The 12,117-nt window shown below is 38.0% G+C and overlaps 1 protein-coding gene across 5 annotated transcripts in view; it reads right to left on the bottom strand.

The window, feature by feature from the left end:
• Positions 1-3,813: 3,813 nt before the first annotated feature.
• The window catches only part of LOC115445143 (E3 ubiquitin-protein ligase UBR5), a 28,914-nt gene continuing 20,610 nt past the window's right edge, over positions 3,814-12,117 (bottom strand). For 4 of the 5 annotated variants that reach the window (XM_037444282.1, XM_030171276.2, XM_037444285.1 and 1 more), the window contains exons 35-50: positions 11,994-12,112; positions 11,194-11,309; positions 10,898-11,037; positions 10,204-10,286; positions 9,856-9,977; positions 9,394-9,616; positions 9,099-9,287; positions 8,741-8,874; positions 8,475-8,604; positions 8,266-8,373; positions 7,965-8,127; positions 6,255-6,480; positions 5,910-6,116; positions 5,690-5,837; positions 5,364-5,594; positions 3,814-4,857 (exon numbers count right to left, since the gene is read on the bottom strand). In XM_037444282.1, coding sequence (XP_037300179.1) covers positions 4,645-4,857; positions 5,364-5,594; positions 5,690-5,837; positions 5,910-6,116; positions 6,255-6,480; positions 7,965-8,127; positions 8,266-8,373; positions 8,475-8,604; positions 8,741-8,874; positions 9,099-9,287; positions 9,394-9,616; positions 9,856-9,977; positions 10,204-10,286; positions 10,898-11,037; positions 11,194-11,309; positions 11,994-12,112 — 2,552 coding nt within the window. In that variant the 3' untranslated portion in view covers positions 3,814-4,644. The remainder of the gene's footprint in view (positions 4,858-5,363; positions 5,595-5,689; positions 5,838-5,909; positions 6,117-6,254; positions 6,481-7,964; positions 8,128-8,265; positions 8,374-8,474; positions 8,605-8,740; positions 8,875-9,098; positions 9,288-9,393; positions 9,617-9,855; positions 9,978-10,203; positions 10,287-10,897; positions 11,038-11,193; positions 11,310-11,993; positions 12,113-12,117) is intronic. The other variant, XM_037444283.1, reaches the window with a different exon arrangement.

Below are 12,117 nucleotides of genomic sequence, written 5' to 3'. Positions count from 1 at the left end.
TTAAAAAACTTTTCTTTGTCAAGTCTTAGTTCCAAAAACAAGTGATTAAATTCTCCTTTGGAATTTCGTGTTTCCAATATTAGATGCACCCACAATTTTCTTTTTTTACGCCGTCGTCGTCGTCGTATGAGCAAAAGCAGTAGAAGTGCTTCCTCCTCAAAATCCATGATGCTACTGATTGAAATTGCCAACTGCTCGAGCAGTTAGACTAACTGCTCGAGCTGTTATAAATGGTAGCTACAAGCAGTTGACTCTGACTGCAAAAGCGGTCCGTGTATGTTGATCACTGGACTACTGCTCGAGCGGCCCGTGTATGGAGTACCTTTGAGCCATTGCAATATTGTGCAACACTGCAAGAGCCACAATAGTAGTCTTCACATTGCCAAATTTAAGATATGCCATGAAACAGACATTGAAAATGCTGTTTCCACACACCAAAGTTCTTGTTGCAATATCCGGGAGTTATGAGTGCTGCTTTGCCATCTAACAATATCTCTGATCTGAAGATTAGCATCACAATTCATCTACAACAAACCTTTAAAACTGACCTGAACAACATTGAGGAAATAATATCCTTTTCTATATAATATTAGGGTGCATCACAACCATATTTTTTAATGTTATATGGGTGTAATAAATACAACCAATTATTGATGGGAAGTCTTTTATATGGTGTAATTCCAGCCTTAACAAGGGTTCCTCTGAAAAGACGTGGGGCATAATTATAATCTGCAGCATGTAATACGAGCGCACGCTCCACTTTGCTACATATACCACTGGTAGTGGCTTAAGATAATCCATAGAGGTCTCCAACATCTTACATCTATTAAGAAAACGAATCTAAAAGTAGCTCATCATTAGGTATACGTATTTAACGAAGTCTGTATAAATATGGAATAGAATTAACTCATGACGATCCCAACATGTCAATGCAGTTAATTAATACTTGCAATTCTGGTGATTTGCCACAACCTATACGGTGATGCTGCAACACTTCGCGGACTATCAGTCACTTAAAAATGCAGCCGTATGTTTGGAAAAATAATACCGTTTACGGAATTCATCATTATCCAGAGAAAACGGATCTAATTTCTGACGAAACATTTTTCTACCTAAAGCAGCCTAGCTTACATTTTTAATACGTAACTAAATAAAATTATTTCTTGAAACGAAAATGATCGAAATGTTGTTTACTTCTAAGTACAGTCTGACTTTGGCAACAAGCGTCAAACACGAAACAGCTGACCGACGTCAGCCATTTTTTTGCTATCGAACGCTTAAGGCGATACCTCAAGGTCCATTTTCATACATTTTGTTTCGCCTTTAATCTGGGTAACTAAACAAGTATTGGCAAGTAAAGAATTTAAATTCACGTCTAGTTAGTGATTAGTTCGAGAACTAATCACTAACTAGACGTGAATTTAAATTCGTTACTTGCCAATACTTGTTTAGTTACCCAGATTAAAGCCGAAACAAAATGTATGAAAATGGACCTTGAGGTATCGCCTTAACATAGGTGTAAAGACGGGGGTTAGGCTCGATAAATCAAAGCATCTTTATCGGAGACTTTTAGCGCAATTGAACCATTATGAATAACAATTTTTTACATGCCTCCGATAACGCCTAGATAAACTTCCGATAATTCTGATAGTTTTATTATGAATAAGACCATAAGTACATATCGAGTTTATAGTAGACAGACAAATAATAGGCGGCAAACAACTTAAGCACACTACCGCGTGGTAAAGGTTTTTTTGTGCGTAGCGAGAGACTACAGTAGGTACCCGGCAGTCAGTGTAGGCTGTACCTAATAATTAATTACGCCCTACATTGATGTAAAGGCTTTACTGAAAGTAATTACTTTTGTAATTAGTAAGTATTACATGTAAGTAATCCGATTTCATTCATATCACTTGGAATCGTTAATAGAGATTAAATTAATTAATTATAATTGTAACGGTGGACCGCACGGACTCACAAAATAAGCATACGTGTGTTTGACGTTTATTTGTGTTCGAAAAGAAAATTGACCTAAAATCTAATTTAAAATATTAGTACTTATATTCCTTAAAATTTTATTTTGCGAGTTGTCCTAAAGTCTAATTTAAACTAAAAGTAAGTATGTTGTTGAAAATCTGACTACTAAAATAAAAAATCGAACTGTACCTATGTATACTTATTGTATAACTTCTTGTTTTATTTCACCATTTCAACACAAAAGGTATATACACGTACATGAAAACAAAAGTACTTAATTACCAATTCATCATCATCATCATCCACATCTATTGATACTTAGCGCGCTACCTTCTCACTAGAAGGGAGCGCGCTAAGTTGCCCACTTGCAACAGTACAAATTGAATCCTTCTGCCGAATTTCGACAACGATGGCCAATCTCAAGGGAGATCAGCCAAATACGCAGGAGATATTATAGTGCGCATTACACAGATGCTTTTTCTGATCCTACATTCTCATAATTAGGTGAGACGGTAATCCGACATGACACGGGGGTATCACACCACTAACTTCTTGACTTCAAACTTCGACTGAGTAAGAAATTTTAAGATAGAAAACCCGATGACAATTATTTTTGACCCAATACCAGGATCGGATCCCAGAACCACAGCGCGGCAGTCGTACTCGTCGCACTCTTAATAATGATCTATTTCAAAATTGTTAATTTGTGGCAGTCATCGGCAAACTAATTTTTGTTTGCTACCTTCTTTTTAAATTGCTATAAAATTGAGCTCATTAAAGATAGGTTAAAAATGAAACCAATAGCATGAAATAAAAGGGAAAAAACTAAAAGGTCACAAACAGAAATTAGTTCTTTAACGATTCCGACAAATTGGCAAAATTTGGAATGGGTCATTATTTTATTAAGAGTGCGTCGTACTGCATACGCATCATAACTACGCCATCGAGGCTGAAATACTAAGTTATGAAATTAAACCAAAACTGATTCCATCTTTAATTAGACGTCGCTACTGGGGCACTCAAACTAAAAGCAATGAAGAATTGATTTTACAAATGAACAAAGTGCTTCCGGAGCTAGCACCTGGTGCAATCCTAAGACTGTTGGGCGCTGCGGCTAAAGCAGCCCGTTCGGCCCCTTATTACTAAATCAACAAGTCAAACATTGCGCGATAGTAACTGAAACTACAAACTGTTCAGCTTAGTTCTTAGACAAAAGCTGCAACACCGACTGGACTAATTATCAAAGCACAGTGTGATGCTGTACTGGGATTGACAACGCGAGTCGTTAAATCTGTTAATATAGTTATACCCTATAAAGTATGGCTACCACATCGTTCGACTCAGACAACTGGGCTTGCAGAATGTAGCTTGGCGACAGTTATTGTTATGGATTAATCCAGGCGAACTCGCATACATAAGACCTACCCATACATATTTCAAAAAACGTACATGGTTTCGATGAAATTTTTATTTCTAGATGGATCATTTGATCAGAATTGCTAGTAAAATTTATTAAAATTAAATTGATACGTCGGCATTAATTGGTACATCAGCATCCTTTTTTAGACTTAATATACAGGAAACCTCTATGGTTTCCTGTACATTATTACTGTATCGGTCTACCCTAAGGACTCATTCTCGGGAGACACTTCACCAACACAAAATTATCATCATAGATGGATGGATGTAACGGCAAAAATATTGTTTGTTTTCTCTGTACATATTGATAATCTTTAAATCTGTCCAGATAAAATGTAACTGTCCAAACCCAAGTACAACAAAATCAAACAATATAGTTCACATCCCAACCATACAAGGGTAATAATAACAACAATATAAGCGGTTTTGAGATTGTTTATTGTGAATCATACAACTAATCAAAGGAAAATCTAATTATATTCTTAAATTTAGAGAAATGAGGCGCATAAATACTTCCCTATGATATCACAAAACCGTCATTGCTCGGATCCGACGCCTCAGCCCAAGCGAACCCAACAAATCGTAGCAGTATACCCAACATACTCTACCTTAGATAATTTTCACTATATAAAATAACAAAGCTATATAAACAGGTAAAATGTTGAATATTTTATATGCTGCCTTGCTTGCCATCAAGCTAGATCCTAATAAATAATATAAACAAATGAAGCAATCAAATGCAACTGTTTTTGTTTTAGGCCTCTATATAAAAATAGTTTGAATGAAAACAATTTAATATATTATGACAATATTGATAATAATGGTTTCCCTGATTTGTTTACTCCAAAATTATATATGCAGTTAGGAATCCAGTTGTGATTTATGTTTTTAGATAACAATTAAATACTTATGGTCTATGAGCTTATTAGTTTAAAAATTACTATGTACTTGTGCGGACTAACGCATCGGGACTTTGACAAAGAGTTACAACATATTGAATATTACTATTCAGTCAAATGTACCCAGTCATGTAAATGTTAGTTGAATAACGAAAATAACACATACACTTTCGTAAGTTTGTACTGAACGTACTATATAGCTCGTAAATGATCAATATCGCAAGTTAATATGGCGTTTTGTAAAATACAAAGAGTCATTTTTACATAATCAGACACTACAAATACCACGGCAGTCTTGCATGACTGGGCTTAAAACTAAATGACATACCTATCAATGGTAGCCCAAAATCTAGACGAAACCGAAATTTTTAGTTTTGATGGCTAGCAATAGTTTGTGTTTGAGCACATGTCGCGAGGAGTACAACGGTATGTAAAGTCGCGAAATACAAGTATTGGCGGTGGGCAAGTGCGCGTCGTCCGCAGGCCGTATCGTCACTGTTGGCATAGGCTGGAACCCTTCTTCGGAAGCAGGCAAGGCAGGTGAACCGGTCCAGAAGTAAACCTGCAACCACATCCACATTACAGTTTCGAACATCTACGCGAACTATTATTTTATAAGAAAAAGTATATGAAACTTGTTCCTTTTTCCATTTCAATGAAGCATTTGACGCTATAGGTAACCATTTAAATGATAATCGCATATTCAAGCTATAGTCTGGTACATACTGGTAATAGATCTTTCGTATGCGAGGGTCCTTCTGGATAGGTACCATCGCAATGTCTATTTCTACCGCCAAGCAACAGTGTGCATGCACTATTGTGTTTTAATTTGAAAGGATATTGTAGCCAGTGTGCCAGCCACTGAGCATTACGAGACGTAACATCATATATTTCTTATAGTTAACAAGCACAATGAAATGCAAAACTTTGTAATTTGAAGTGGCAACACCATACAGATATGACGTTGCTACGGTTGGGCAATCGTAATGCTACCATCTGACGTAGGCATACTCGTCGCATCATTAAATATAATATCATCATAAACTGCAATAAAAAAGTTATACTTACGAGATCTTGTCTTTCTAAATGTGTCATTTTGTCGACGATCGCCCAAAGCCAACGTTTGAAGCGTGCGAGTCTCTCTGGAGGCTCACCACTCTCATCATTAAAACTAGTATATGAGACAAGTGCAGTAACATTTATATCGCCAACGCCATTCAGCAGAAGCCGTAGATCTTCAGCAGTTAAACCTTCTAGCGCCGATTCAGGCAACACATCAAGAACTCCAACACGCATTGCCTGTTCAAAACATAATGGTATTAAATTTTGAAAATTTATTTTCCAAACAGAAATCACTTTTCAATAACAAAAATTAAATATATTTATTTATGTACCTCAAGTGCCTTCTCCTGTGAGAGCAGCATACGATGTTGAGCATACTTGCGCACGTAGTCATAAACATTGTGAGCTGTCACCTCTAATTCACGACCTCCGGGCACCAGCTCCACGCATCCACCTCCTTCCTCTTCGCACATTTCCAAGCTGAAATTCATCAACATTGTATGAATCATGTTTTTACGGAAGCGGCAATACTTATAAAATAATCAATCTTACCTAAAGTTGAGATCAAGAGCAGCAAAGAGTGAATGTGAATCGCCAGTTTCGGCATCGACAACAAGTTGCCGGAGACTCTCGTAAACTACTGGGTCAAAGAAAGCCAAATCGTGGAAGCGAACAGGCCGACCAAGCACATACTTCAGCACATGTCTATTCAGGAACATGGGACACAATTCATTCTGAAGGAGACACAATCCGATTATCCTGAAAATAAAAAAAAAACAATTCTATGAAACTTTAAAACTCGGAATCTCAATAATATCAATCAATAATATTCAAAAAACAAAAATTCTACTTTTATTTCAAAATGGTACTCCATAAGAAATTCAAGTAAATATTTACCTGCCAACATTTCTAAATGCGTTGATTCGTTCGGGTGTAGCACGACCTTGCCTTGGCGAGTAATAGCCGCGCTTGCCGGGCGAATAGAAGAGCGGCGCAGCGTCGTCGGGCGTAGCGGTGGCCGCGCCTGAAACGGACGCGCCCGCGCCTGCTGTGCTGCCGCCGCTGCTTGCGCCTCCCGCTGCGCCTGTGCCTCCGCGCTCCGAGACGGAGAACACATCTAGATCTAAACAAATAGAACTTCCCATTAAAACATGACAACGCCAACAATTTATCATATTTATATTTTATATTTTTCCATAAGGTTAGTAGCCTTGTAGGTCTTTTCAATAATTATAGATTACTAGCTTTTGCCCGCGGCTCCGGCCGCGTTATAAAGTTTTTCAGGCTAAAGTTTTCCGTTATAAAAGTAGTAGTTTCCCGGGAGCCTTTGTTCTTCCCAGGGTCTCAAACTGTTTCCATACCAAATTTCATCTTAATACGTTGGTTGAGTTTAACACGTTCAGGCAGACAGATGCAGCGAGGGACTTTGTTTTATAATATATATTTTTAGAACTTTTTAAGAGGAACAATCCCGTCATACATCATGATTGCATAACTTTAACCGTTTACGCAGCGCACGCAACGGAAGCTCTCAAAACTAATAATTTTTCCCCGTTTTTGCAACATGTTTCATTACTGCTCCGCTCCTATTGGTCATAGCGTGATGATATATAGACTATAGCACTCCGGGATCAAAGGGCTATCCAACACAAAAATATTTTTCAGTTCAAACCGGTAGTTCCTGAGATTAGCCATTACTGCTCCGCTCCTATTGGCCATAGCGTGATGATATATAGCCTATAGCGCTCCACAAATAAAGGTCTATCCAACACAAAAAGAATTTTTCAGTTTGGACCGGTAGTTCCTGAGATTAGCCATTACTGCTCCGCTCCTATTGGGTATAGCGGGATAATATATAGCCTATAGCAATCCACGAATAAAGGGCTATCCAACGCAAAAAGAATTTTTCAGTTTGGACCGGTAGTTCCTGAGATTAGCCATTACTGCTCCGCTCCTATTGGGTATAGCGTGATGATATATAGCCTATAGTACTCCACGAACAAAGGGCTATCCAACGCAAAAAGATTTTTTCAGTTTGGGCCGGTAGTTCCTGAGATTAGCCATTACTGCTCCGCTCCTATTGGGTATAGCGTGATGATATATAGCCTATAAAACTCCACGAACAAAGGGCTATCCAACGCAAAAAGAATTTTTCAGTTTGGACCGGTAGTTCCTGAGATTAGCCATTACTGCTCCGCTCCTATTGGGTATAGCGTGATGATATATAGCCTATAGCACTCCACGAACAAAGGGCTATCCAACGCAAAAAGATTTTTTCAGTTTAGACCGGTAGTTCCTGAGATTAGCGCGTTCAAACAAACAAACAAACAAACTCTTCAGCTTTATATAATAGTATAGATATACATATAAATGTAAAACAGAGTCCCCTTTTCTGTTTGTCTGTATGTTATCGATTTTCTCAAAATCTAATGAACGGATATTGATGAAATTTGCCATGCAGATAGTGTAAGAAACTAGGATGGTTTTAAGCTACTTTCAATACTGGAATATAGCGGGACTTTTATCCCGGAAAACTTTTTCACGCATGCGAAGCCACGAGCAAAAGCTAGTATTATAATATATAAGCAACATTGATCAGTCACATACCTAGTATTGCCTCAGAAGGGTGCATCACAATGAGATCCATAGCCTCGCGCACTTTCTGTCGCAGCGCGTCTTCACTTGCGAGAAGTACTAAAAGTTGTGCTGGTGTCAATTCCAAGAGCATTCCTGTTATTTTCCCAGCAAAAGTAGGGTGTAGAGAGTGCACCTGTATATAAATTATTGCAATATAATAGTTTTCTTATAATTCAAATTATTCATGTTTTAACCATATTAATATTACCAGATTTATTATAGAAACAAACAAATTCACATCCACCAACAACGACAAAGTTTAAAAGCTTACTCTTGGATAAAGTCGTTCGCCGAGTTGTGCCTGATGATGTGTGAGGTGGTCGTTATGTCCCCCGGATCGGTCTCCGCTGTATCCTGCGCCCTCCGTACCCGGTGCGGCCTGAGCGTTCATGCAATATTTCATTTACATTGAAAAACCATAACGTTAAAAAATTTATAAAATTGTGTGCAAGATTTAAAATAGTATTTGGTGAATATTACCTGCGGTGAGTAGGGTCGAGCGTCCACGCTAAGCACGCGGCGTGGCTCGCGGGCGGCAGGCGCGCGGGGCGCTGCGGCACGTGCGCCGGCTCGGCGCGCAGCTTCCTTGGACCGCGCCCGACCTCCGCCACTGTTGATCACCAGTTACACATTCAAGTTGTAGCTACATTATTTTTCTTATATAAACGCGATAAACTTTTATTTAGTATCCTATTATTTAGCCGCCAGGTTATAATGTTGTCAAGTACAAATTTCTAAACACTCACCGTGCACTACTATTGCCACTTGTTCCTCCAGTGGCAGCACCGGCAGAGCCAGAAGTGCCATTACTGTTACTGCTGTTGCTCCCGCTACCTGTCGTTGACTCTAGAGGTGGTAGTTTTTCATTTGCCAGCAGAGCCTGTTAAAGGAATATAGATATAATACCGACTAATTTTCAAATAATAAAGTGTATTCACAAGGATAACAAAAAGGTGAGCATGAAAAAAATCCACCATAGTGTTTTATTTCGATGTTACCTTGCAATATTAAATCTAGTCAGATATGCTGACTTAGTTCTGACGACTACTAGGTATTGGTCGCTTTGTCACAATGAAGGTTCGATACACAAATACTAGAATATACCTCGGCGACACTGGTATAGAAGGACCTGGCGACGCCGCTGCCCTCGCCAGGCTCGTCGCGGAAGGTGACTTTTACGCGGTTAACGGCAAGCGGCGGCTGTGCACTGTGAGCGCGCCGGTTCTGTCCTGCAAACGCGCTGTTTAGCTCGGCAAATGTCTGTTGCAGTAGCTTAGCTCGGTCGCGCTCCATCTGTAAATATTCAAGCATTTTAATATTAAACATGGAGGCAAATTTGAGTGAAAATTTTAGCCGTAAATAATTTAAACTCAAATGCAATTTGTGTCTGAAATGGTACCTTATGCAAAGTCAAATCTCGCTGCTGCGAATTCCTTAGCTTCTCCATATCCCTGCGGAATTTGACCTCCTTGACGGGGAAGCCACCGAGTTCAGCGACCACAGAGCCGGGCTCCAAGCCAACGTCCTCCGTAAACACGCGCCCAAACAGATCGAGCGAAAGCCGCCATCGTCCGAGCAGCAAGTCATGCGATACTGAAGCACCAAGTGACGGACAGGCGCGTCTAAAATATACGGCCCATTAGTAAAAACACATGCCTAAACATAAAAATTTAATAGCAAATTGTAGGTTCTCAATTCTTATTGTAAAACTATTGTTTCAATAACAGGCAAGAAATTAATTATTTAGGTTGCTAGGAGTTATGACTGAAAATTCTCAACAATATTATTACGATGGTCTCTAATACAAAGAACAGTGGTGTTCACGGTATTCATTCCACAATGGTGTTTTAAGAATATTTACGGTTGCGAAGGCGTAGAGAGCGACGGCAACAGCGGCGGCGGCGGAAGGCCTGTGGTTTCCACAGTCACGTGGGCCGAAATTTCTTGCGATTCCAATGGATCTGGCGCGCTCAACAGTTCTCCCTAAGCAATAAAAAAAAAATATATTCGCATGATGGAAAATATTACGTGGTGATGGTGAGAAGAGGTTTACATTATTGAAACTTTCGGTAACTCTTATAACATTATTAAATTGCATATTCAGAGCTCATAAATTATAATTGTAAAAAAATAAATTCTGTTAAATCCGATTGATGGCAGGGTATAATTTTGATAAGAAAAAGTCCCCCAAATAAGTGGAGTGACTTACAGCACGTACAATAACAGTCTTCCCAGGGCTCCGTGAGGAAGAAGCACGTGATTCGACGGCGGCGCTGCCTGACCCGCTCGGACCTGAAGAAATATTGTCAATAAGAGTACTCATGGAATTGTTGATCAATGACATGCTGTGAAAATTTGGTTTATTAGCTTCATGATGAAAATGGTAATATTTACACAATTAAGGTGGTAGCTCAAGGTCCATTTTCATACATTTTGTTTCGGCTTTAATCTGGGTAACTAAACAAGTATTGGCAAGTAAAGAATTTAAATTCACGTCTAGTTAGTGATTAGTTCTCGCAGTTGAAGAAAAAACGTAAAATAATTAATAATCATGGATATTTCGGCCTTTAAAATTTAATATGACGAAATTTTAAAGGCAGAAATATCCATGATTATTAATTATTTTTACATTTTTCTCAACTGCGAGAACTAATCACTAACTAGACGTGAATTTAAATTCTTTACTTGCCAATACTTGTTTAGTTACCCAGATTAAAGCCGAAACAAAATGTATGAAAATGGACCTTGAGCTACCACCTTAACACTATACATATATAAATATAATATTTGTAGCTCTCACATTTAAGATTAGAAGGACCTTTTGACAAAAGCAATAGATTTACTAGGTAAATGCTACCCTTATCAATAGAATGTATTTATAATGTCTGTTTAGTAAAAATTACCGGGTGAATTAGTGACAGGTATGTTCTGCTGATGTGGCGCCTCGATGATGGAACACACAGTATTCACCAACGTGTGGAATTCTGAAGGTTGTGTATTAGACTCCTCTATGTTACTGCTGGAAGACATTGTATGAGGGTGTCTGCAAAGATTTTTTTTTTTATTAAATACGTGTTTCTTACATTGTATATAATAGCTTATTGTCTAATTAGTTAATCAGTTAATAGTAACCAATGTTTATAAATGTAAATAACTCAAAGGTTTTATTTTGTCTGGAACAATAATTGAAAATTCTTACCTATGGTGTTTCTTTCTTGGTATGTTCTTTGTTTCGTTAGAATCTGAATCCGATAGGTATTCACCATCTGTGTCAATGTCCATTTTTGTTGCTGTGTCTTTCGTGCATGACAAATCCTGGCAGAAATAATGAATAAATAAACTACTTTTACATTTATTGCTTTTTTTTGTATCGTTTTGTGCTGCACTGACAGTGTATTAGGAAGTTTTAAAATAAGAGAAATGCTTTGTTCCTACGGACTTCGAACCTAGCTTAATATATTTCCTACCATACCCAACACAAAGTATTTAGCTTTCATATTGTACTTCATCATGTTCTTTTAGATGAAATGATTGGCCTTTCAATTAGTTATTGTTACCATGAATTGCAGTGTAGGGAGGCCATGCACCAAGTTCATAATATAATAATACATAATTCTGAAATTATAATATATTTTTAATAAATGACGAAAAATAAAAGAGTACTTATAATTGAAAAGATATTTCAATTTTTAAACATATATTCTTATGTTAACTTTTTGATTTATTTGATAAACATTATGTAACTGTAACTATTTCTGCATGCCTTTGTAGAAAATAACGATTGCTTTTCATAAATCTGGAGTTGAGCAAATGCTAAAATATAGATTGTAACATAACTTCACTTTTACAAAATATTTTATATCTCAGCTCTCGCATTGCAAAATTTTCAGTATTAGTTTGATAAACTAGCAGCTTTTATACCAATTCTTTTTACATACAGGCACAATATTGTATGAAAGAGTATCAGTCTCCATTGCTTATAACTAGATATAGCATTACCTGTGGTTCATCTCTGGTCAATGTGTGGTTGTGCGTGGGCGGTGCAGACGCGGGCCGCGTCGGTGGCGACCATCCGCGATCTGTGCCGCGCGTAGATAAGCCAAGACGACGCGGAACCACTGCC

This window comes from Manduca sexta, chromosome 28 (assembly GCF_014839805.1).
Source record: "Manduca sexta isolate Smith_Timp_Sample1 chromosome 28, JHU_Msex_v1.0, whole genome shotgun sequence".
Taxonomy (NCBI): Eukaryota; Metazoa; Arthropoda; class Insecta; order Lepidoptera; family Sphingidae; genus Manduca; species Manduca sexta.
The sequence above is the reverse complement of the archived record's forward strand: the minus strand, read 5'-3'. Positions and strand labels throughout refer to the sequence as shown.